The sequence below is a fragment of the Coturnix japonica genome, chromosome 3 (genome assembly GCF_054131305.1).
Source record: "Coturnix japonica strain WE chromosome 3, WE-NBRP24, whole genome shotgun sequence".
Lineage (NCBI taxonomy): Eukaryota > Metazoa > Chordata > Aves > Galliformes > Phasianidae > Coturnix > Coturnix japonica.
Window position 1 is genome coordinate 19,432,501 of NC_140665.1, and position 25,847 is coordinate 19,458,347.

At 35.4% G+C, this 25,847-nt stretch overlaps 1 protein-coding gene across 1 annotated transcript in view; it reads right to left on the minus strand.

Moving 5' to 3' along the window:
* Positions 1-25,847, minus strand: part of USH2A (usherin) — a 342,112-nt gene that overhangs the window by 161,849 nt on the left and 154,416 nt on the right. Inside the window, exons 33-36 of the mRNA XM_085542932.1 lie at positions 13,371-13,530; positions 12,709-12,880; positions 8,501-8,648; positions 2,448-2,599 (exon numbers count right to left, since the gene is read on the minus strand). Coding sequence (XP_085399058.1) covers positions 2,448-2,599; positions 8,501-8,648; positions 12,709-12,880; positions 13,371-13,530 — 632 coding nt within the window. The remainder of the gene's footprint in view (positions 1-2,447; positions 2,600-8,500; positions 8,649-12,708; positions 12,881-13,370; positions 13,531-25,847) is intronic.

Sequence of the window (25,847 nt, forward strand, 5' to 3'; positions counted from 1 at the left end):
CCTGCTCTATCATCATAACAACAAAGCATAGCACACTTTCACTTCCCTTGAAATATTAATATTTTACTTTTTCACACGTAAAATTTGGAAAGCCTATTGCTTCTACGTTTCTGGCTAAATCTTTGATGTGCACCAAATACCTCTACGTACAGGCTTCTACAGTCATGCACTCTAAATTAGCACAAGATTATACTTGAAAGAGATGAGAAGTTGCGGAAAAATCAACAAGATAATGTACATGCTTTAAGATAAACAAATGCTTCACAGATTCACTGGATAAAAACCAGATTGATTATTTGGATTTTTCAGTCAAAAGCATCCTTATGGAAGAATGTGACTAAACTGTACTTTCTGAGCTACAATAGTATCCTGCAAGGCTGTGCCAATTCATGCTGGTACTCTAAACTCTCCACATCAGAAACTTGGAGAAAGAAATATCAACTATTTTTTTACTACTGAAAAGGATATTCTTAAAAGAGTACAGTTTGTAGTAATCTTCATCATAACCTGAACAGCTGAAAAAGCTCTGTTGCGTCTGTTATATCAATTGATTCTTTTTGTGCATGCAGTATTTACCAGACCTAATGCATTTGGAAATCAGCAATATATCACCTGAATTCCTCCAACTAATCTGTCAGAAGATGTACAGTTTCTTCTACTTCTAGATAAATAAGTAAAAACTTTGCTTATTTTGTATGTGTGTGTGTGGGCTTTTTTAGGCAGTAAAACAATTTTAAAAAATATATAGAATTGATGCAAAAGTAAAACTTTGGGTTCACCGGTAAAAAATTAAAATGGAGAATTTTTGAATTCATGTGTTGCAGATTTGCATTTCACTTAAAAATAGGTCGTTACCACTGACAAAGCATAAAAATCCTAACAGAACACTCATCTGACCCATACAAGAAGCTTATTGAAACAGCAAAATTGCTAACACCCTTGTAACTGATTAAGATCTTCAGAGCCACCTTCAGAAGCACAAGCAGGAGAAATCCAGGATTTAGTAGAGTCACATAGCATCCTTTCAATCGATTAGGGCACATTAAACACAAGATCAGGAACAAAAATAGCTGGAAGGATATCATCTTATGGCTGGAAGACGCTTCCCACACTATTTAGAGTAATGAAAGAGGTGAAACTTTTGGATATTTTTTATTTAAAGTGTTGGATTTATACTGTAATTGATATAAAAATCTTTCAAAAAGTCAAAGTGCTTACACTTCCTGGCAGCACTTAGGTTTGCCTAAATAAAGATGTTGTGCTTCAATTCCTACGATTAGAGATGGATCACTGGCTTTGGAAAACAGTTTGTGGACCGATCACGGGATGCAGATGGGTATCCGCTACAGCGACCCCTGCTGGGAGTTGTTGCAAGTGTCACGATACTAAGTCGAGTTCAGCGAAGACACGAAAAAACGCTATTAAGCTAAATGTAATAACCCTAACTACTGGTGTTCATTTCCCCTTTTTAATGCCTATTTGATAGAATAGGAGTAGTAAAAACACATATTTCATCTGTGTGCATAGTTTGGCAATGACCTGTCTTAAACATCACTACTACTGCGATGTATTAGGGTACCACACATTGAATACTTTGGAACAAGATTTGCTTTTCAGGTAGGTATGAAGTCATAAAAAATGTAACACAAAAACTGGCAAGAAGCCATCCAAGCTTTTAAAAGTAAATATCCTTCAAAGTAATCCAAGTTGTAAAATGCTTAATGGTTATAAAGTCATCTTTTGCAGATAGACGATGTTACAAGAATTTGAAAGAAAACATTCTTAGGAAGAATATTAAAAAAGTGAATAATAAATCATAAAGATAAAAGATACAGCAGCACTGGATATATCAGCTCAGCCTTCTACAGCATTAAAAAAAAAGCCTCAGAAGCATTGTTTGCACATGTCATATTCAATATTCCTGTCTTTCAAAATCTGAAGAAATGGGATGTTGTACAAGGCTGTTAAAGTAAGTCTAGTAGAATATTTTGATCACAGATTTGCATTCAAAAGATATTTCAAAATAGCCGCATTTTCCTTTTCTGACTTCTTCACTTCTTGACTTACCTTCCATTCTTTCAATCAGGCAGTTAGCATCTTGCTCATTACTGGAACAGTAACTCTTTCTTTATATTATGTCCTTACAAATCTGACTATTTCACATCCACCCCTTTAAAACATATCAACTGTACTTCATTTCAATATCATGCATTTTCAGCCTCGATTTTTGCCTTTCACTGCTGTACCTATGTTCTACTTTGGAATGCTGCCTAACGATGACCTATCAAATCTTCAACAGCTCTTAAAGAGGATTTTTTTTCTTTTTTTAAATGTCACATTTTGCCAGATGGGTTAGTACTGACCAGAGTGAATCATCACCATTTACTCTGATATTCACTGCCATCTGACATTTATTACACTCCCAGAATGCAAATTGAGGTACTCACCAATGGACCCAAAGCACAACCTTTCGCAGTACATGCCTGGACTCTGAAGGAATGCAGACTCCAAGGAGCAAGTCCATAAGCATAACAATTTAGCTGTGATGAATTCTGTATTAGAACACCATCCATATACAATCCGTAGCTGGTAATAATACCTATAAAACAATGTGATAGTGCTCAATATCTATAGAGCCACAGAATTTATAAGAAAATCTTTAGTGCTACAGACATGAAGGTAGTGGTACTATTTCACATATTTTATAGTTAAGCAGGCCATTATTTAACATTACTGGGTATATAACAGGAAAAACACAGTCACACAATTTTAACTGTTGAAAACCTCATCATTGAACTGCATTCTTTGGAAACAATGACAGCCTTCCAAAGATTACATACAAATAAGCCTTAGTAGACAGCAGTTAACATCGCCTTGGAATCAGGAAAATACAGGCAAACTTTTTTTCACAGATTACTCAGCATACAGCTATTCAAACAAGAACTGGAATGATACACAAAACAATTTCGCATCTGTACAGCTGTAGACCTAGAAAATAAAAATACTGATGTAATTATTTAAATGATAGACAACTTTGACTAGCTCAAGTCAAGTTTCCATTAGGCATTAGTTTACAGAAAACTATAGCTGGCTACATTTGCAATCTGATTACTTTTGCAATTAAAGCAGTATTTGTATCTTTGCATGAGTCTGACAAATACCCATTTTTAAAAATTTTATTTATTTATTTGCTAAAAACACTGCATTTAAATCAATTATGGATGAGAATTTCTGAAATCCAACTGAAGGTTGTCAAATGAAAAACAAGTGTTTGTTTGTGGTCCAACTTTCTAAAAAGCTCTACTCAATAAATGCTTCATAAGAGCACAGCTTTTTCAGATGGACTCTGAAGTGTTACTCCACAAAATACACAAGGTTTGCTCCAAAAGTAATGCCTTCCATTTTATGATGTTGGCCTATGATGTTAGAGGCAAATGTTGGTGATACAGCAGAAAAGGCTGAACCTTCCCACCACTATCCCCTACACATTGTTGCTATGTGACTGATGACAGCAGAGGGGCACTCCAACAAATCGGTGTTTGACATGCAAGAGTGTATGGAGCAAAGGTGGGTTGTTGAATTCCTCCATGAGGAAAGAAATGGCATAGATGGTTGCTGAATGTTTATGGAGACCAGATAGTGGATGTGAGCACAGTGAGATGGTGGGTGTTGTTTTGCCACAGTAGTGACAGCAACAGGAAAGAAAAGCCATGTACAGGACAGCCACACATAGCAGCCACACAACTAAATGAAGAATGTCTCAATCAGCTCATCCTCATAAATTAGCTAACTGTGGTGACTATAATGGAAAATAGCGTTTTGTAGCTGAGGATTTGCTTTACCAAATAGTGCTGTTGTGCTCTGTGTATCTGTTGTAGTTTCCATGGAAATAAATAGGAGGCATCACTGTAGAACTGTGTATACAAAGTGATTCATAAATTCCGCAAGTCTTTCCAAATCTAACAAAGTGAGAGGCTAAACTCAAGACAGATAACAGAGACATACATGTGGGAGGAAGTCCTGGTAAACCACACCAAATTTGACGGGCTTCCTAAAGCTAATATTCCTTGTTGTTCCATGTCTAGTTCCTTGTAAGGCAAGGACATTAATGGCTGATATTGGGCCCTATATTAAATAAACAAAATATCAAATATAGATATTTTATATTTATCTCAGAAAGAATTCATTTTAAGTCCAACAAAGGCATTTCTGATTGTAAACACCAGCATTAAGGATGCATTTTAGAGGCAAAAAAATAATGATGTACTTTAACACTTGTACTAAAGTGCTAATCCTTTAAAGTCAGAGTCAAATCATATAATCACTTCCTTTTATATTTGTGGTAACAGCATGAATCATAATGAACTCATTTTATATTAATACAGGTGTCATACGTATCTCTATGAAAACTCTACTGTAATTCAGTATGAATTAACTGAACTATTATTTTAGAGTGTTCCTGCAATCACAGTATAATGCAGCATCACCGCGAGGAGCAGCCTGAGGGTCAGCACTGTGAGCTCTTCTTAGCCTTCCCAGTACTGTTAGAGAACAACGATCTTGAATAAGCTGATACATTATCTGTTGATTTTGGTTCTGCCTCTGCTTTATATGACTTTTATGGAGAAAATTAGAGTATTAAAAAAAAAAAAAAAAAAAAAAAGAAAATTATACATCAAAACAGAAGGCAGTAGTCCAACTTTGAGATGTGTAGCCATTCTCCAGATATCAGGCAGTACTTCATTTTGGCTAGGTATAAATAACCTCTCCATCTGACTTATACATGATTAAAAAACATACTGTGAAAACCAGACCAGAGTTTACTTACTTTCCAGGATTTGCTAGATACTCCTGAAGTGCTCACAAATCATGCAATAGAAAAGAGCACATTTCAATGACTGCAAGGCTTTAGAAGGGGCACATGGAGAAAAAGAAATTACACGGTTCTTTACAATTATTAATTCCAGATAGCCAGATTAAACCTTAGTTTCACTGAAGATAAAATTACTGACCATGGTACAAGTACATTTCATTCTTGAAAAGAAACCCAACAGTACAATTAAAGCTTAGATTCTGAAAAAAAAAAATGTGTGGTCACCAGGAGTCCCTTGCATATGTACCCCTTTTACCTCTTAAGGTACAACTACAGGTCAAATCTTATCTACATCAGTTTCATTGACAATGAAAAAAAGTAGTCTTTTGCAAGCACAACAACAACTACTGTTGGATTAATTCACTGAATAATTTCATAATCTGGTTTTTATAATCTCTGTTACTCTTTATACAATTCCACATGGCCCTGAATGATAGACTTGATAGATCTATGATCTATACAGAAGCTTTTGATAAGTAACCACCTTAAGAAAAATTTCCTTGGTGAGAAGAGAGAAAGAAACTTTTGTATGTGAAAAACCTCCAAAAGAGCAGACCTCAAACTATGTGGCAAGCCTATATTGGATATGTTATGAAGAAAACATGGCTTCTTAATTGAGGCCACTTGAATACTGAACAGAATATCTGATGTCTTTTGTCATCACACAATTCTCTCCAACTCCTGCCTGAACAAAATGGGGTATTTTCTTTATATTACACTATCTACATATTTGAATGTAAACGACAGAGATGGAGGGGTGTTGTGGGGTGCTGCTGTATAGTGACATACCTCAGGGCCATACTCTCTCAACTATTTTCTTTTTGGTTTGAAAATAAAGCAAAAAGTAATATGTACATCAGCATATCATCTTCCAAATGTCTTTTTTTCCTCAAATCTGACACACAAATTACATATTACATAAAGGAGGCAACTTTAAAAGAATTAGGTGTACTTCTCCCTGTTTTCTATCAGACAGTGATTTCTGAAGGCCAGAAACTCAACGTCCATATTCAGGTAACATTACTCCTTGATACCCATGGAACTCTTAGCTCAGTAAAACTCTAAGTCAACCTTTTATTCATTGTGCCATTTTTGTGAAGAAGCTAAGTAGACTGTAATCTTGTTTTCCATAAGTGGCATCAAAGATGGCATATTAATCCCCCTTAACTTTGTCCATTTAGTAGCAGGCAGCTACACACTACATACATCAAGAGAACATAGTAAAGTTCATGCTGAGCAAATCCCTGAAAATTAGACTGTACATCTACTCAACATCAGCAAGACCTGATTAACTTTCTGTGTTCCTGGAAATATACAATAACTTCTGGACTACAGTGTGAGAAGATAGAAGATAAAGGAATGGCCCCTGAGATCTATCAAGGAGGTGTCAATTTATGATGTGCAAATTGTTGCAACTCTGAGGTTTCCATCTGAAATCAAGCCAAAATCAACAAATTCAAAAAAAAACTACTTATACCTAGTATAATGAAACTCACCAACCAAGTCAAGAGTGAGAAATAGTTCCAGTGCTTCTGAGGAAGGGGGCTACATTAGAGCTCCATTAATCTCCAGCCACAACAACATACCTCTAAAATGCTGAAGTAGCAAAATTTAAGGGATGTTTGTTTTTGCTGATCTTTCTCATATTTCAGTTTTTTCAACCACAGTATTTTTCAGCCTCCTACTCAATTAAGTACTGACAGACAGCAACTATGGATGAAGTGGCCACTGGGTAGCCCAAAAGATATGCTGCAAGTGGGAAAAAGAGTTACACAGTGGAAACTTTCCTGATCAGGCAGTTAATCAGTGAAAAGTTTTAGATGCAAGCAGGAAAGTGAGGGGGGGGGGGGAAGAAAGCATGGTAAAAAAATGTTAATAGTTATATGTACTTTCTGAAACTCCAAAAAAGGTGGGTAAGGAAGAGAAAGAAGAAAAATGAGAGAACATTCACATATCCCTTGTTGATCATTGTATAAGTGAGAGCATACTATGCTGGAACAGTAAAGGCCCTAATGCCCTTCTACCTGCCAAATTCTCACAAGAAAGCAGTTCTTCCACACTTAAGTACTTAAGAGCTCATAAGTGGAAAAAGCAGCTTTTCTCCACAAGGCAGAGCAACAGAAGCCAAATGCATTTGAATCCCTCTCACCAATTCTAACTGCAATGAAAACTGTCTAATAGTCACACACAAGGTATCCACACATCACCAAAAAACAACAGTTCCAAGGGAAAAACACTCCATGAACTTTTAATAATATTCATAATTTAATAATATTAATTTTAATAATAGGAAGATGTGAAATTAACAGAGTAATTTTAAAGGGTACAGAACAATGTAATGGTCTTTAATAAAACTTGGTAACTCTCACAACTCTTTTTTTTTTTTTTTAAACTTTTAAACAATCTGTTCATTACATTTAAAAGGGGAGAGAGACAAACTATATGCAGTATTATTGTGTTAATAAGAAGATATGTGTAGATTTATAGAGTCATACAATAATTTACGCTTAAAGGGCAAACTGGAAATGGTTCATGTTTTGTCCACTAAGCCACATACTTGGACATCCTGCCTTCTATCTCACAATTTCCCCCCCTCTCCTTCCCTCTTCCTTTTTATTTTGCACTCCTTTCTTCCCCCTAAGCCTTTGCCACTTGCACTGGTGTTATTTCAGTTACAGGGTGTGAGGGTTTTTAAGGGTTTAGACAGAAAAATCTTACAGAGTGACACCAATAACAAAAGATCTTAAATTATCAAATAATGTATTTAACAGCAGATGACTCTTAATTCCTTTAAAAGTAATGTAATATCTTACAGGATGCTATAAGTGTGTAGCCTTATAATCACTAATTTTTTGGAAATTGTTTCAAGTGCCTTGTATTGAGGTTGTGGATACAACTTCTGTTCCCCCACATTTGAAAGCGAGGTAAACTTTCAGGGGAAAAATGAAATTCATGTGAAATTAAAATAATAATTTTATATATATATCAATATGATACCCAATAAGAAAAAACATTTCTGTTGCTTGAATTCAGCAATTTCTTCATAGCTTCCTCTGTTCTGATACAATGTATCATATAGGTAATAATAAAATTAAGGTGAAATCCAAGGATATATGATACTGATATTAGAAGTGTTGAATTTGTCCAAAAGTGTTACATTTAGACAATTCCCATTGGAAAACATTTCTAAACAAAAGGAAGTGTATTACTTAATTTCCCTAGTCAAGCAAATGCACACTTCCAAGATGATTACAAAGAACAATAATGTAATATTTGTTACTTGTCTATTTATGAAATGGAAATCAATGTTTTATTTTAAGGTAGAATGAGCACCCTAGGTGGATTTTCTCCAAGAACGGCCTGTCCTCAGCTCAGTTGTCTTGGAAAACATTAAACAATGAGATGCAGTACACAAGAACCATCAAAAGGGAGCACTTTTGAGCTACTGAAACCGTACAGTAGGCTGAAAACCACAATCTCCTAGCTGCAGACAATGATACTATCTCAGGTATTTTATGTGCTAAAATGATCATTAAAAATTAAGCACCACATATAAGCTGCCATTTAGAATATTAATTTACCTTTACTAATCATCTTTTTAACTTGAGGCTAAAAGAGTTCACTTACCATTCGGATACTCAGGCTTAGCCCATGAGATGTTAAAGGAGTCAGATGAATATGACTGGGCTTTTGGAGCAGGAACACCTTCTGGCGTACTCTCATCTGTTTCAGCTGTGCTAGCTTCGCTTATTGAGCATCCACCTCCAGTGCAAGCCTTAAAATATTAATCACAACAAATAAACATATTTCAATGTAATACCAACAGCCTTTGAGCCTAGAAGTGAATTATCTGCAGTTTTCAAGCTTTTACATATCTGAACTTTGTAGGACTGCTTTTCATAAGAGAATCTCATCTTAAATTCAGGTAACTTTTATCTTAACAAGAGATGCTACTAACGATACTCAATTTTTAAGTGCAATATTGATAAAACCTTGTACTAATATTTGATTCCCATCATTTTGCATTTGACCGAGAGTCATAATCACAATTAGATTTCAAATGCTTTTGCAGAAACAACTAAAGAATACTACAGTATAGTATCTACTATTTATACCATAAAATCATTCAGGAACTGAATAGCGTTGTCACAACTTTCAGACAGAATATACTAACCACCTTGCAATGCACCTGAAAAAATGTCTCACTGAATAGTCATTCAGAACAAAAACAACAACACTCAGAGACTTCTGCACTTCACGACAGCAGACTGAGTGGTGCGCAGATGCAATTAAAAGAGTGAAAAAACACTGTATTATAAATCAATATGTAACAGTTATTATTGCATGTTTATGGATAACAGTCAAATCATTTGTATTTCAGCTACCAGGGAAGAAAAGATTGATTACACCACTTTTACATTTTGCTTGATTATGAAGCAATGCAATGTGCAAGAATTTGCAGATCGCCTCAGATACCAGGCTTTTAAAATTTTACATGCAGAAACATAAGGCCACACAGCTAGCCCCTTACATGCACTGGTTTGCTGATTACTTGCACTAAAATCAATGGCAAGATGAGAAGCTACAGAAGTTAAAAAACACATATAAGAATATGTAAACTCTCTACTTGATTTAAATGTTATTCTTTTATTTTGTTGTATCTATTGTTTGTTTTCCATTGTTGTTTTTAGCAATAGCTTACATAAAACCCCAATTCAATAAGGATTCAGATATACATTTTCATTAAAACTCAAGTCATGATATTTCTTTTTTGACTGCATGTTGACGTGGACAAGCAGTGCTTTCTGGATCATCAGCACACAAAGGAAAACCATCCTTACAATCCAGATCTCCAGGAATAAAATGCTTCTTCCAATCCTGTGTATATTATTTGAAAGGATTATTTTCAGTTTCTTATTTCCCAGTGTGTTGCAAATAGGTGAACAGTTAACTTATTTCCTTCTCCACTTCAGAGGTATATACTAGCCCCATAGGTAAAAAATAGAACTATTTGTAAATGAGAGGCTATTTTACACACAAAGATTGTTTTGATTTCTCTGGAAATTGCACTCTCAACACAACTACAGAATGACTCCTTGTATTCAGTTTTGGCTATCAAATAACAAGGAAAGAATGCAAACTTAGCTTCGGGAATATACAAAAGTGGCATTTATTTAAACACCTTATTGTCAGCTTAGACAGATGATCACATAACTCTAAACATTTTCCTTATCAAAATGTTAAAGAACATCATCCTTCCTGCAAAGCCAGACTGCACTTCAAATTATTCAGCTACTATTGACTTCACAAAGACCTAAGAAAAAGGCCTCTTCCTCCTGCGTTACTTGCTCCCTTGTTAAAGGAGCTCTATTTAGTACTCCTTAGCAATGGAGGGCTTTTTAGTTAAGAAGTTAATTAGCTGCAGCCTTGCTATTCATTTATTTCTTGAATTTCATGAAGATCCAGGAAATTTGCTGGCATACAAAATTCTAATTCTTCGAATGAAAATCTATAAGACAAAGCTCATCTGCATTTTACATTGTGGTATTTTAGATTACTATATCCAAATGTAGAAGACATTGGTGAGACTCTCAGCTATCTCACACAGAGGTACTCTAAGTCATGATATCCTACACCCACTTGGAGCCCCATTGTGCCACTCAGATCTTCACTGGGAAACAAATTTGGGGAAAAATCTGAAAAAACATCAACACATTCAGAGAGCCAAGGGACAGGTTTGTGACACATAAGAAGGCCAAACACAGTGATCCTCCAGCCAGCACGTAGGCTAGTTTACTCACACAACACAGCAGCAAGGAGACATTCAACAGAGACATCACAAAAGCACTCAAGCCATATAAAAGGGTGTGCCACCCCAGCTAATTTTAAATGCAGCCTTTTAGCTTTCCATTTGCTTTGAGATTGGCCTGGCTCACATCCAACCAGCTTAGAGCAGGAACAGAGCAAAAGGAAATCCCTTTTGCACTAATCTAGGGAGACATGACCTTAGACTACTCGGCTGACTTTTGGAAAGAAGCATTAGACTTGTTTATAAAAGCCGTTGCAGTCATTTACAGTATGTAACGATTCTTTTGCTTCATACTAAATGGAAGTCATCAGCTGTGAAAAAATATAACTGCATACAAAGAAAAACATTTTGCTAAATGTACCTAAACATGTCACGCAAAAGTTGAAGTCATGGGTCTGTGAGGTACTGAAAATTCTGCTGAGCTGTTAAAAGCCGAGAATTTCAACGAATCAGTCTTCAGTTTTCTCAAATAAACCAGAAGCTGATTTTGTATGAATACAAAACAAAATCAGCATTATCTGTGAATCAAGTACAAAGAAAGAGGCTCTAGCTTATTTCATCCAACCAAGAAACTAGAGAGTTTAAACAAGTTTCCAGAGTTGAAGGCATACTGTGATTTTTTTAAATGGAGAAGTTTTCACAGAATTCCAATAAAACTTCTTTCCAGGTGTGGTTGCTTTGATTTGTGCATTCTTATTGGAGGGGGGAGGGTGGGATGTAGGGGTGCAGATGTTGTTTGTGGTTTTTTTTTCTTCTTTTGTTAGGTTTGTTTTGTTTACTTCAACATTTGACCACTTTTAAGCTTCATAACTTGTAAATCTCTACTTTTACATAGCTCTCAAACTATCCTGGTAATTTCTAAATTCAATGGGTCTCAATGTTTTAATGCCTACTCTACCATTTCAAATATACTGGGCATCTCATGCACTTTTGACCTGCTATGTTCAAAGCTACAAGGAGTCTTCAAACCTGCCTATCAGAGACCATTTTATCCACTTTAACTATCACTAAAAGAAATGACCTTTCTCTTAGTTTCTTGTTACCTTTGATGCACTGCAATTATATATATTTATAAAATAAAAATAGAAATTAATTAGAGATAAAATATAAAAATGAACCATTCCTAAAAATATATTCAGTAAGTCTGTGAAAATCTGTATGTGTTAAAGAAATAAAAACAAAATCCACACACCACTTCATTGCTTTAACTATTATCCCAAAGCAGAAACATCAAACAAAGCAACCCTGGCTCTGCAGATCCGAGCTGTTAACTCTCCCTTCATCCTCTCTCCTTGCACCTGTGTTCAGGAGCTGGTGGGAGCACAGTAAAGCTGTGGCACAGTGGGACATCTCAAATACTTTTGATAGTCATACTTGCTTCTGAAGATTTAAACTGCTTGTTGAAGTACTGTCACACTTTTGAACATAGTATTATTTTATATGCTATATAGTTAAATGTGCTGAGACGCCTAGGCACAAATGAATTAATTTCAACACAAATCTAAGCCTTAATTAGACTGAATATCCTTGCTTTTTCAAGTTCAAGTCAGATCCTTATCGCCACCCAAAGGCAGGTTTTTTTGTTGGCTTTTTTTTTTTTTTTTTTTGTGGTGTAATATTTAGAACGTTCAAGAGCATGTTAAGAAAAAAAAAAAAAAAATGAATGCATACCCAGTCTACATAAATGTAAATTTATTCATAATCAAGAGCTGAATATTTTTCTATGGCATTTATCAAAGCAAATATCCTTATATAGGTATTGTTATAAAATGAGCAATGTGCTTAAAACAAGAGACAATCCCATGACTCTGTATACAGTTTTCTGGTGAGCTGAATCTTCTCTAATTCATCACAAAGAACAAAATCATTGATAAAGAAAAGCAATAAAAACACTACAGTCTTTTGAAATACTCTGAACAAACAGCTACTTAACACTGAACTCTCTTCCTTTATGATATTTCCTTCTATTTGTAGATTTTATGAAGAAAGAGCAAATCCTTATGTTTAACAATAGGAGAAAACTTACGGCTAGTTTTATGAGGTATTCAGTGCCTGGGAAAAGGTGCCGAATAGTAAAATCCAGAAAAAGTTCTGTGCTGTTGTAGATTACATCCCATTGTGTAAAATTCTCCTCATTGTTGGCAATATAAATCACATAGCGATCTAAGATTCCATTTAATTCTAATGGTTCTTTCCATCTGCAAATAAAAGTAAAATATGATTAAGACTAGGAAAGAATCAGACCATACTCAAAAAAAATGTAAGGCTCTGTTTATTGGACTTTGTGAGTTTCACCTCAAGAATTTGAAAACATAGTTGTGCAACCAAAAAAAATAAATCTAAGGCAAAGCTCTAATGCAGTATTTGAACTTCATAGATATATTATTACACTAACACACAATGCAGGGGCTACAACATGGGCATATCACCAGAACCTTTCCTGCACTGAAGTTTGCAGAGGCTATGCCCATATGTAGGTTATACTGATTGCGTAAAGAGAAAATGGAAATTAAGTTGGCAAGTGATAATCAGAAGGTGCACAGAACCACTAAACTAATCACTTCTATGCATTTAATCATAATAAATTTAATTTTATGTCACAAACCCTTTCCCTGATTGAACTCACTGGAATTCTTGAATAAACTGATGCGCTATTGTGTTGTCAGGAAAGAAGAAATCCTTACTTACTGCACATATATTGTTCTAGAATCCAAAATCGTCAGGATCGGGGCATCTACATGAGATGGTGGCAGCTGTGCAGTAAACAAGGTGACCTGGGAACTGTTTGTACAGCCAGCAATTGTGCAGGCGGTGAGCAGAAACTGGTGGGGTGTAAAAACAGCTAAATCTAAGGCAAAAAAAAGAAAACACACATTGCATATTTATAATACTTGGCATATTAATTTTATCCTGTTTGTCTGTAACTTTCAGTACCTAGTGAGTTCAGAAAACTCAGAGGAAGGGCAGCCTGTCTTTTTAGCTGCTTTGGATTTGCCCCAGAGTGGTGATAGGATAGGTCTAGGGAGCTCCAGTTTTACTGTACAATTGGACCACCTCAAACAATTTCAGGAGAGCCTTCTTAGTGCTACATACTATGTTAATTTGCCACAGTGACTAATACTTCAAAGACAATTAAGTCACAGAAAACATATATAGATTCATTAACACAGACAGATTTTTTCCACAAAATGTGCTGTATACTGTACACATGTCAAGCATGAAGACATACAATTTACTCAGTGCACTTTAAGAATGAGCACAAAGGCAGCTCGCTGTTGCCACCCCTGTTCTCTCTTTGCCTATCAAACATTCGTAAAACATATCTCAGTAAAAGACAACCTGTCTAATACTGTAGCAAGACAACTGTTAACTGGTTATTTATTTTGAAGCTATCTTGATTTTCAATTACTGCAGAAAATGGTGAATAAAATGCAATATCTTTGCTGAATAAATATTCTAAAATGTCTTGAGCCTCATTTATTTTTAGGATTCGTGTACTAATAAAAGAATGCTTATCATAAACATTGTACTAGTAGAGTAATTCAGATAGAATTTTCCAATCTTTTTAATTTAATACAAATTGCACATTTCAATGAGTAGATCCTTTAAGAAGGAATTCACAATTTAGATTTTGGCAATGATTCAGATTTTGGCAACAGTATAAGGTATACAAATAAAATGAGTGTGTTATAAAAGCAAATTTTAATATGCCAGAAAAGTTCTGTGTTTTAGCAAGACATAATAAATGCCAGTGTTTGCAGAGCCAAATAATATCCAACTACTATTTTATGCAAAAATGTTTGAGTAGAGATTAAAAATTGTAACGGAAAGACCATTGCTAAAGAAGAAATGCCATAGATCCATCTTCTTTCTCATTAGTTTACCCTTTGTCTGATGTCTGTCCCTGCAAAGGAATTCCTTCTGATTTATTCTGGTTTTGTGAGGACAGACACGGCAAAATGTGAGTTAAAAGAAAAGAAATAATGCTGTGACTAAAAAAAAAAAAAAAAAGCAAAGGAATGCCTGTAATAGTGGCATATTTAATCAACATAATGGGTTTGATTCTACCAGGGTTAAGCAGTGCTTATGTGGGTGAGAGGGGGAAGGCACACTCAGAGCAGGTGCTCGAGCTGGCTCAGCAAGCAGAGAAAGTGAACTCCACACGTCACCTTCCTGCATCCATTCTTCCTCCCCACTGACATCAAGGAAGTCACAAATAATAGAAATGAAGATGGAAATCTCAAAGAGAAATCTGATACTTCAGGTCCTGTGTGGGCAAACAAGTGACCAGTAGGAATTTACTTTCCCAAACACACAGCCAAAAGCAATCCACAGCACCAATTTAAATAATATCCTTGTAAACAATAAATAAAGCCAACACTCTCTTACAGTGCTACTCTTAGTCTGTATACAGCAGAACAGAAAGCAGAAGAGAGAAAGATTTCTCCTTTTTCATTTGCTTATGGTAGATGAATCTTTTCTTTATACAGACATTGGGATTTCATTAGGGAAGGATATTTTTTCTCAGCTTTAAGGGATATCCCTCATCAAGGAACTGCTTTTTTGAAAAGTAGCTTTTACTGAAACCTTGATTTGATGCACTTTCATTCATGAGATTATCTACATAAATAAGAGTTTCTGGAAGTACCTACTTACATTTGAACAGGGAGCAATATGTCAAGGTTTAGGAGAATAGAAGATGGAAAAGAAGAAGGCAAAAAGAGGACAGAGAAGCAGGAAAAACAAATTAAAGAACGGAAAGAACAAGGAATGCAAACTGGACATGGGAGCGGCAAAGTCTTTTGAGACCAACTGAAAAGAATACTGAGAGGGAAGGAAAGTAGAGGGGAGGTTAAAGAAAAGGTAAAAAGAGTTAAGATATGGAAATATCACATGTCACAGCTAGTCTTAACTCCTCATCTTGGCTTAATAACACCAACATATTTTAACTAATAAATGCTGAAAATATTGTAGAACACAACCTGGAATATTTTGATTTTGAAAGAGTAAAAAGAATGAAGTTAGAAGCAAACAGAAGAAAATACAGAAATGAGAGACTGAGGAATGTTACTCAAAATATGAGTTGATAAATATCTGTCAATAAAAATCTCTCTGTAGACTTCATCAAAGACGATAAACCTGCAGTATACTGTAGGCTGTACCTCTCAAAACTTAGAACAAGAAACTGACAAACTAAACAACGAAAATCATGTTAAATTCTAATTGATGCAATTACCTGACACAATCTGATCTGGCAGACATTTTCTTGTTTAAAGTTCAAGGTGTTTCATAATGGATAAATGAATTCAAATAACCACATACATGAACATGAATCTGAATGCATGGTAAAGAGGTTCTTAAAACTACACAGCCACTGTTTGTCAAGGTCCTCTAGCAACAATGCCTTGTTTTCCATTTGCTTGATTGCATGATTTGCATAAGATCAAATGTAGGCAATTGTGGACATGAAAAACAGATCACTCTCAGACATTAGAAACAGATCCACAAGCATTATCTAGAATTTTGTTACAAGAAAATGCATAGCAGTAAATGGAAACCTTGGTGATTAACGTCAAACAAACTATAATTTAGAAGATAGTATGTGAATTATATGTTATTTTACAATTGATTTCATGCTGTTGCTGGAAGAATTTCATTGATCTCAATCTATAAAATGAACCCAATAAGTGGAGAATTACTTTCTTTTTAACTCACAGCAAAAACTGATTTATGTTTTTTTGTTTAGTTGGTTTTTTTGGGGTTTTTTTGGGTTTGTTTTTTTTTTTTTACTTTATATGTGTAAACATATAAAAGGTATCAAAAACAAAACAAGAAACTGAAATAGAAATGTGCATGTGTTCCTATGTTTTAAGATTGCGAATTAATTTACAATCCCCACCCCCACCTTTTTGTGGGGAGCCAGAGGGGGAAAACAATGCTAGGAGGGGAGGTACCAACCTACCTTTTCACCTCTTTGACCTCACAGGCAATACAAACAAACTAAATGCTTTTCCAACTCATAAGTCAGGAAGAGAATTGCTAACTACACTTGCTATCATTAAAATCGATATTTGCATACCACTGTATTTACTATGTATGGAACTCCCTCCACTAACTAAGGCAGCTACCTACCTATTGTGTTTGGTATATATCCAGATTCTAATAACCACCAACATAAGTTCTCGTGGTACAATCAGTGCATAAGGCTGAAAGAGTAAAGAACAACCTTGTTTGGATGGTCAACAAGAACATGCAGCAGCACAGTGCTTCCTTTAGCAGAGAATTTGAGAGATTTTGCTGAGATAGAAAAGAAAAATAGAATAAGAATACAGAAAATAGAGATTTAAGAACTTTACTCAAAAGATGAACTTTATAGTCAAATTGTTAGAATCCATCACAATTAAAAAGTAGTAGTATTACTGTCTACAATGTTTTAAGTCATCTGCACTCTGCAGTATCCTGTGTTTATAGCAAAAGAATGACACACCCTTTTCTTCCTCCTCTTCCTCTATTTTCTCTTTTTCTCCTCTTTTTTTCCACACCCTCCACCTCTTCCCCTGCCCCAATTTCAGGCAACTATTGTAAGGACCAGAAATGACAACGTACTGCCCTGGTGAGTGCTCAGTTGAAAAGTGACTTGTGTAAGGAACCCCACATAGTTTCTCTCAGGAAAATAATTGAGAGAATAGCTTTCCCATTGCTATATTCATAGGAAAATAATACGACAGCACCATGGCATGGGATTGTTAGCAGCACAGCAAAGCAAGCCTGCTGAGAGAGTGTGAAGGTGAAAAACATCCAAGGAATTCCAATCACTGTGTTGTTTATGCAGATAGACTGTATGACTTCTTCAGCTAATCACTCAAATCCTTAATCTGTTCTCTGCTCTTCTTTCTCATAGTTTGTTAAACTAACTCACAGTAACTTAATATTTAATTAGATGGTAAACTCTTTGGGACCATAAATCCACATCACCAAGTTACAGTGATGCTCCCATTTGAGTTTTATGCACTACAATTTAAAAGAAATCAAAACAAATAAATCATAGCGGAAATGCCAAGACGATATTTCCAGATTTGCTTCACTGATTATCATTAGTGGTTCTTGCCCTTCCACCAATTTCTGAAAGCAAGCAACACTTACGTATGTAAATTTCAGTACACTATATTCTGTTTACTGTTTCTATAAAATAACAAAAATTTAATTACATCAACTCTTTAAGAATCATCGATCACATACAATCTCCTCTTGGAAGGTTTAATACTAGTGCTTCACCTTTTTCCCAGACGTCCTGTAAACCTCATGCTGTACTCAACACTTCTACAAAAACAGGTCATCACAAGTGACACTGCTTGCATATTAGGACAACTCAATGAACAATAAGGTAACAATGTACATATGTACTTGCTAAAGTGCCTAAGAATTAATAGTCTTCTACATGTGGAAATGAGCCATTAATTGAAGAAAATAATGCATCTTCCAAAGCAGTAGCAACTTTTGCTGGACAACAGCCATTAATGAAGACTGTTCAAGAATTAGAATTTGTCAAAAAAACTTTGTGAACCTACTTGAAATAAGGACAAGAAACAGGAGAACACAAAGTCAGAAATAATTATTTTCAGGAAGAACCATAAGTTGTTCTTCTGCTCTCTAAGCAGCAAAGATTTTGACATAATGGTATATGAACAATATCACTTCTAGCTGACCAGTAATGCTGATGCATCTTATAAGCTATTTACTCAGCAATAAATATTGCTTGTTTTCTAAATTACTCACAGAGGATAAATTCTTATTTCAGTTGAGGTTTATACTGCCAAAAGAGTTCAGAGCATTGTGCAAGAACAGATATCACGCAAAAGCAACAAAAATAATACAGTCATGTGCTGGTTTGTATAATATTCAAGAAGAAAATCTCTTCACACACATGCAAAACAAGGATCTTTATCATTTCAGTTTGCAATGATTTCAAAGAAGTAATGTAGCTACTACATGCAAAAGGAAAAGCCACAGTCCCAGTTTTGGAAAAGTATCACTTTTCCATCTAGGAGATCCCTGCCTCTTTTGAAATGGGGAGCCTAGAACTGGAAGCAGTATTCTAAATACTGACTCACCAGGGCAGAGTAGAGGGGGAGGATCACCTCCCTGCTGGCCATAGTCTTTTTAATGCACCCCTGGATACCACTGGCCTTCTTGGCCAAGATGGCAGACTGCTGGCTCATGGCCAACCTGCTGTCCACCGGAACACTTAGTCCCAGAAAATGAGAAAAAGGGGAAAAAAAATGCTTTAAATATTTTACCACTATATTAACTTCAGTTTTATGTTCTCAACTGGAAAATAAATTTGCGCTAGACAGGTATATTCCAAATCTAAATATCGTATACATGTTGCTATAAAACTGGAACAAATTTGGATTCTTATCAGTACGACCAAGAAACCATTGGCTCTAACAGAAGTACATCTTCTGCTCCCAAGTAATTTCACTCTTGCTGCAGTATGAAAACGAAAATTCAGATTCACCTTAGATTTGGTTCTCCGTTGATAGTATCAGGTCAAGAAAAGTGCCTGACTGCCACTTTTACAGCCCACTGAAAAACACATCTGAATGTGCAGCTGTGGTAACAGAATCCAGTGAGATGTTAAGTTCTGTAAGAATATACGTTAAGTAATACAGCAACTGTTACTTACCACTTTCTATAAATCAACAGTGCAGGCTTATCTGGGATAGCATATATTACAAAATGCAGAAATAAGGGCTGTCTGGAAAATGGTAGTGAGAAAGCACAGGCCTACAAACATTCTCTTAGGGAGGCAGACTGAAAAGAAAAAAAAACAGCCTGAGAAAAGGAAACTTAAATACCACACAGGTATATAGTTGCTAAATAGAAAAGTAATTGGGAATCAATTCCGTGTTAATCACAAAACAAAAACTTCTGTTGACAGGATTTTTATCTTTATCGATCAAATTCTGGAGAAGAAATGGCAAATATCAGCATTATGTTTTTAAGCCATCTTAATAAGCATCACTGTAATTTCCCCTACACTTCTACACTTCTCTCACTATATCTGAAACTACTTAAAACTCCACAATACTTTTTTGTTGTTTTCTTGCCTAAGGTAATTTTTAACCCAAAAATAAAGAAAAATAGACACTACCAGGTTGACATGGTTTCGAGTAAAGGTTTAGATTACAGGTTCATAGATTATAACATTTGTTTAGCAAAATAGTTTTGTAATACCAACACAAGATAATTAGAAAATACCTCTCACCATCCAGACAAGGCATCATGGGATTTAAAAGTTTCAGCAGAGAAAATACTAACGCCTTTCTAGGTCCAGATCAGCTCTGTATAAAGTTTTGTTTGCTTGTTTTTGTATTGTTTTGGTTTCTCTGTTTGTTTTACATTACTGCAGTGCTGGAACAGGGATAGTGGGAGGACTCAACTTCTGAGTACCTCTTTTAGTCAGAACAATTTACAGCAAGTTGCAAGACCACAAAAGCTTTTGCTGGCTGTAGAATTATCAGCACTGTAAAATATGCTGTACCTCTACTTGCTCTCCTTTGTTCTCACCAGAAAAAAAGCAACCCCAGCTTTTGAGCACTGACATGGGCGACATGAAATTGGGTAAATTTATTTGGATTTCTTTTTACTATTTATTTATTTTTAAGTTTACTTATTTTATATGCATTTTCAACACACACATCCAAACGGGGGGGTGGGGGGGCAGAAATGTCTAAAAAGCCTAATCACTTTCGTAGGTAAACAGACCATATGTGGATCAGTCAGCTGCTCTGTATTATGGCATATCTATAGGATGCGTAGATTAGGATATAACATTCAGAGGCTTGTTCTCTTTTCTGAAGTGCTGTGCAACCATAACTCAAGAGTAAGGAGCCACCAAACAGTTATAATGGCATAAAACATCATCAGGGAAAAATACAAATCGATCAGTGCCAGTGATATAAAAGGAAGAACGTGCATTTGTCCCCAGTCTCATAAATTCAGTGGTTGTTGAAGGCTTTTTCTCTATCCCACACGTAGTTTATTAATAACAGTGACTATCATAAATAATAATAATGCAGAGTAGTTTATTTCAAGATGAATGCACTTATTATCTATTGGTCTTCTCCCTTATTTTTAAGTATTTTTTAATGTATTGTCTATATTCCTCCTGTAAATAGTAGGGGAAAAGTCAGTTTAATTTACTATTTGAAGTTTAAGCCCTTTAATTGGCCAAGAAAGTTGTCTATGCAGGCTCCTTGAAATATCTGCATATCTTAACTGGCATGTTAAGCTTGTACAAAGGAGGTATAGGATTTACATTGTACTGCGTGTTATAAATAAGTAATAAGAACAGATTAGAATTATGCATTTACGCCTACTAGCAAGAGAGAGATGCATAATTCACGAGTGGCAAACCCTTCAGAGACTTTTGTATTTCACCCCAATCCTCTCCCCCTCCAAACTTGTGCATGTAGTACATCGTCTAATTTTCAACCCTACTGCTTCACAAAGGTGGTTTGTTCGTTGTTTTTTTCCAAGCCTGTTTATATTTTATAAGCACTACCAGCCCTTTCACTTGCAAAAAAGGCAACAGATACTATATCTTAGTACTCTTTGTTGTAAATATATCTGCTGTATATTACTGTGTCAGTGTCATCTTTCCCAGTTCTCCTATACAGTCATGGGCATGATTGTAAGAGTCAGACATGAAATGGCAGTGGTTTCAGAAGTAAACTGAAGTTAAATGCCAAAGTAAACTGGAGTCCTCAATTTACAAAGAGAACACAGAACTTTTAACTAGACCGTTATTACACTTTGTAGTTACCATGACAAACAACCCTTCCTTTTGGATCTTACATTTCAAAACAATGCTCATGCTCTCCTAAGTCCTCAGTTTCTCAGCTGAAGCATACATACTAATGTATGTCTACCATGACCATAATTCACAGAAGCCACATGAAGGCCACAGACTTTACAAGAACCTGCTGCTTTCACCACAGCAATTCTAACTCTAAAAAGTATTCTGCTACTGGTGATAAGGTGTAGGAACAAGAAATTATTTTAGCCTAGCTGTGTCCAAGCATTTTGGTTCTCTGGATGCAACACTACTGTATAAAACAAAGTACTTCTTAATGAGACCTCACTAGGGACAAACTCAGGTGAAAGAAGCCTTCTTGCAATGTCTCTAAACCATCTGCAATCTCTAAACCATCTGCAATTAAATATACTCAGTTTCCCAGGGTTTTTTTTTGGTTTTTTTTTTTTGTTTTTTGGTTTTTTTTTTCTTTTTCTTTTTTCCTATCCTCTGTGCAAACAAGATCTGTTCTAGATTCTAATGACATCTTATTAAGACTCTTCCACCTCCTGCCATGCTATTTCTCTTTGTAGTTAGGCTAAGATGTGTACCTCACTTTTTCCGGTAACATTCATTCTTATTTATTAATTTTTATTTTATTTTTCAATTTCTTCATTGTTCCTCACTCTGTTTTCCTTGACAAGCATTCTGTGTACTTAGCCTGCTAACTTAAAAGAAAACCTTCATTATACATGTATTTTAATTTCTACTGCAATTTAATAGTTTGCAATTAATTTGCTACAATGGTATTAAATCCTAACAGCCATTATCTCAACAACTCAAAACACGGTATTTGAAAAGAAAATAACATTTTCACTTTTGAGAAAAGCAACAGGCATCAAAATTATCTGTACATGTAGGAGATCATTCATATTCTTGAACTGATGAAAATGTTACAATTTCAGCTCAAGAGAACGTTCCTGTAAATTGGATTAAATTATTATTCCATCATCAGAAAACTAATGGGCAACAACATTCAAATTAATCATAAAGAAACTCCAAAGTAGAAGTCAGTATGAAATTTCACTTTCAGAAGGAAGCTATTCTATAGCAACATGGGTTAGTTTCATCTGATAATTTCCTGGATTTATTACATTTCTCCTAGAACAGACTGGAGAAAATTTCACTACCTATGTACCCTAAGTACCCTTTGTATGAACTCCCTTGGTCTAGCCAGTCATCCTGGACAGACAAGCAATTTCATAATAAGGACAGAGAATCTTCCACTAAGTCACATTCTCTAGTTGTTTCCAAATACCATTTCCAGTATATTATATATTAACATCAGTATAAGAATAACTTATTCTCTTACAGACCTTGAGCAATCTCCCTTAACAAAATGATTGAATAGAATTGTTTTTGAGTTTCTTTTCATGTAGCCATAACTACCCCTGGGAATTCAACAAACAAGCAAATGAACAAAAAAACCCAACATACAGCAAATTGGATTGAAATGTGCATTTGTAATATAGGAACTTGGTGTATTCAACAGCAGACATCACAGAAACAGAGACAATGTTTCTCATTCACACTATTCTTAAGAGCATGAGTCTAAGCATGACTTAAAGCACATTAATGTCATGCTTTTCCTACATATTTAGCTTTCTGCTTACACGAATATTTTGGGCCACACACTTGCTATGTTCCCGGTAACACATAACCTTAATTTGTTACTCAACTTACACAGTTAAAAACAAGAATGAGAAAATAAGAGAAAATTTCCAGCAGCTTTTGAAGTCAGACTAAAACCTATGTAAAATGTTTCAATCATTCATTCAGATAGGTTGTCATAAAAATACAATATTTCATGTAAAATAGTGGAAATCACAATGGAGTTCAGTACTGACTAAAAGGCTACTAAGCTTTACGTAAAGAATTTAGGTGATCAGTATAGAAACCTCAGCTAGATTTCTTACAGTGACTGAACAGGAAAGGAAGTATCCTAGATTGCTTTTCATGCCTTTTATGGGATGATTTACGCCTTGAATATTCTTCTGTCTAACTTAGGAGGACAAGAACACAGATTTTGTAGGAAAGAAAGAAACACAAAACAACAGGAATCCTCCTGCAAACATTCAAACCATCAACTACAGTTTAAGCCAGACTTATATCCAGCTCCTCTATGGCTTTGTAACACTTAGACCTGCATTCTTCATATACAAAAGACAACTTGTGAAATACAAAAAATGCCCAGGAAGGTCTGAGCCTTCAGTAACAAAAGACAATATTAATTGGTGAAGCAACTTAGAACCATCAGTTGTAAGGAAGACGCTCTCAGATTAATTGAAAGAACAAGTCTGAAACATGCAGACCAAAAAGATTCATCTCTCATAAAACTGTCTAGCTATAGCTTTCCAGTTTTTCAACAACCAACTTGTTAAAATTATCTAAGTAATGGGTAATAACTGAATACCCTCATGATCACGCAGTTTGTAAAACCAAGGAAAAGAACCACCCCTTGCTGGGGATCCTCCAAAAGCATTATTGTCGTGCTACCTACCTAGATCTTTCTTATAATCTCTCCAATGCTATTGAAAAGCTGGGGCATAGAGAAAAAAAGAAAAGCTGGGATATAGAGAGAAGAACCTGTGTCTAGGGAATGTTAAAGAGCAAAGCGTGTTCTGTTCAGACAGAATAATTATCACAGCTGACAAACAAATAGTATCTGCAATAGTTGCATGGAAGAAGGTATTTATCTTAAATTAAATATGCAAGTCTATGGCAGTCCAGGACCAAATGGTTCTAAATAAGTGATGAAAAATACAAGTAGGTTTTCCAGGGCATCAGGAAAATCACTGAGAACAGCTTCATTACACAGCTAGTTACATCAAAAATGCCCCAATCTTTTCATACCTACCCAATTAAAGATGAGTTACATCCATATGAATGGATATCAAGAGAGAAGAGTACATTTAACCTAAGTCCATCTCTGCTAGAGGTATCAGATCTTTATTTACACAAGGTCAGCATTAGCTAAAACTAAACATAAACCATTGAACAAGGGTGTAAAAAAGATTCTAACAAAATTTAGGAAAGCGGAAATATTTTCTTCATCTATCAGCATCTGAATTGTAAACTGGACATAAAATCTTGCACACTTTCTGATGCTTTTCTAAGATTCTTACTTAATAAATTTGTAACGGAATGAAATCTTCACTTAAGCTTAATCTGTCCATATTTCCATTTTATCAGCAAAACTGAAAACAGAACAGAATTCTTCACTGCCCTTTAATTAGCTTCAGACAATCCACAGTTACCACACATGCATCAAAAAATAAGATCCTGCAAAAAGTGTTTCAGGCTATGAGCACAACCTGGCCAAGAATATATAATCAAGTTCTTAGAAACCTAAGATCTCTCAGTGTTTAATTGGAAACCACAGTCACTGTGTGACAACTGCTCAGAAAAATAAATCATACTACATGATAAAGCCCCACATTTCCCACTGAATAAGTAGAATGCAGAGAAATAGATGGCACCTTTCAGAAGTCCCAGGGAAAGATGAGTGATATACATTATGCTGGGTCAGTTAGGCCAAGGAAGGATCACACAAGCCATATTAGAACAAAATAAACAGGTGAAACACGAATTTGCTGCTGACTGCAGCAGTGAAGTCTTGGAGAAGACCTGTCAATCAACATGGCAAGGCAGAACACATCATAGATGACACTATCCCACACTTGATAAAATAAATAAACAAACATACTTAATTTTTAAAAATCAAACTCAAGGAACACTTGATTTAAATCTGCCCTCCTCCATATACTGTGTCTCCTGAAGAGATCTTAAATTCTGTTGATCATGCACCTGCAAATGGGAAGAAAAGGACCTAGAAACCAACTTATGTCTAATTCTGACAATTAACTTTGAAGTAAAATCACAGGACAAAATAATCTGGAAAATAATCTGAGGTACCAATCCTTCTCGTTTTATAATTTGTGTTGTATTTTAATTTTTAGAAAGCGATACTTGAGCAACCTGTGAGCTCAGTAATTCCAGCAGGGTTAGCATGAGTTCTCTTCTGGCTTGCTGTTACCCAAATCTGATCAAAGGACAAGGACTCCTGAAGCTTGTCCAGCTGTGGTTTTATAATGACACCATTAGGTTTTGCTCTATAATCAAGGTCCCTAAAAGTCTGTGTAGCTTCAGGCTTAATATCTGCGACAAGGTTAACTGAAATCTGCAGCAAGGATAACTACTTTAGCAGATTGTATCAGCAGGAAATATTTAAACACTATTTAAAAGGATTTTAAATAAGCAGATTTTATTTAACACTGCACTAATGCACTGCAATAGAAAATGATACA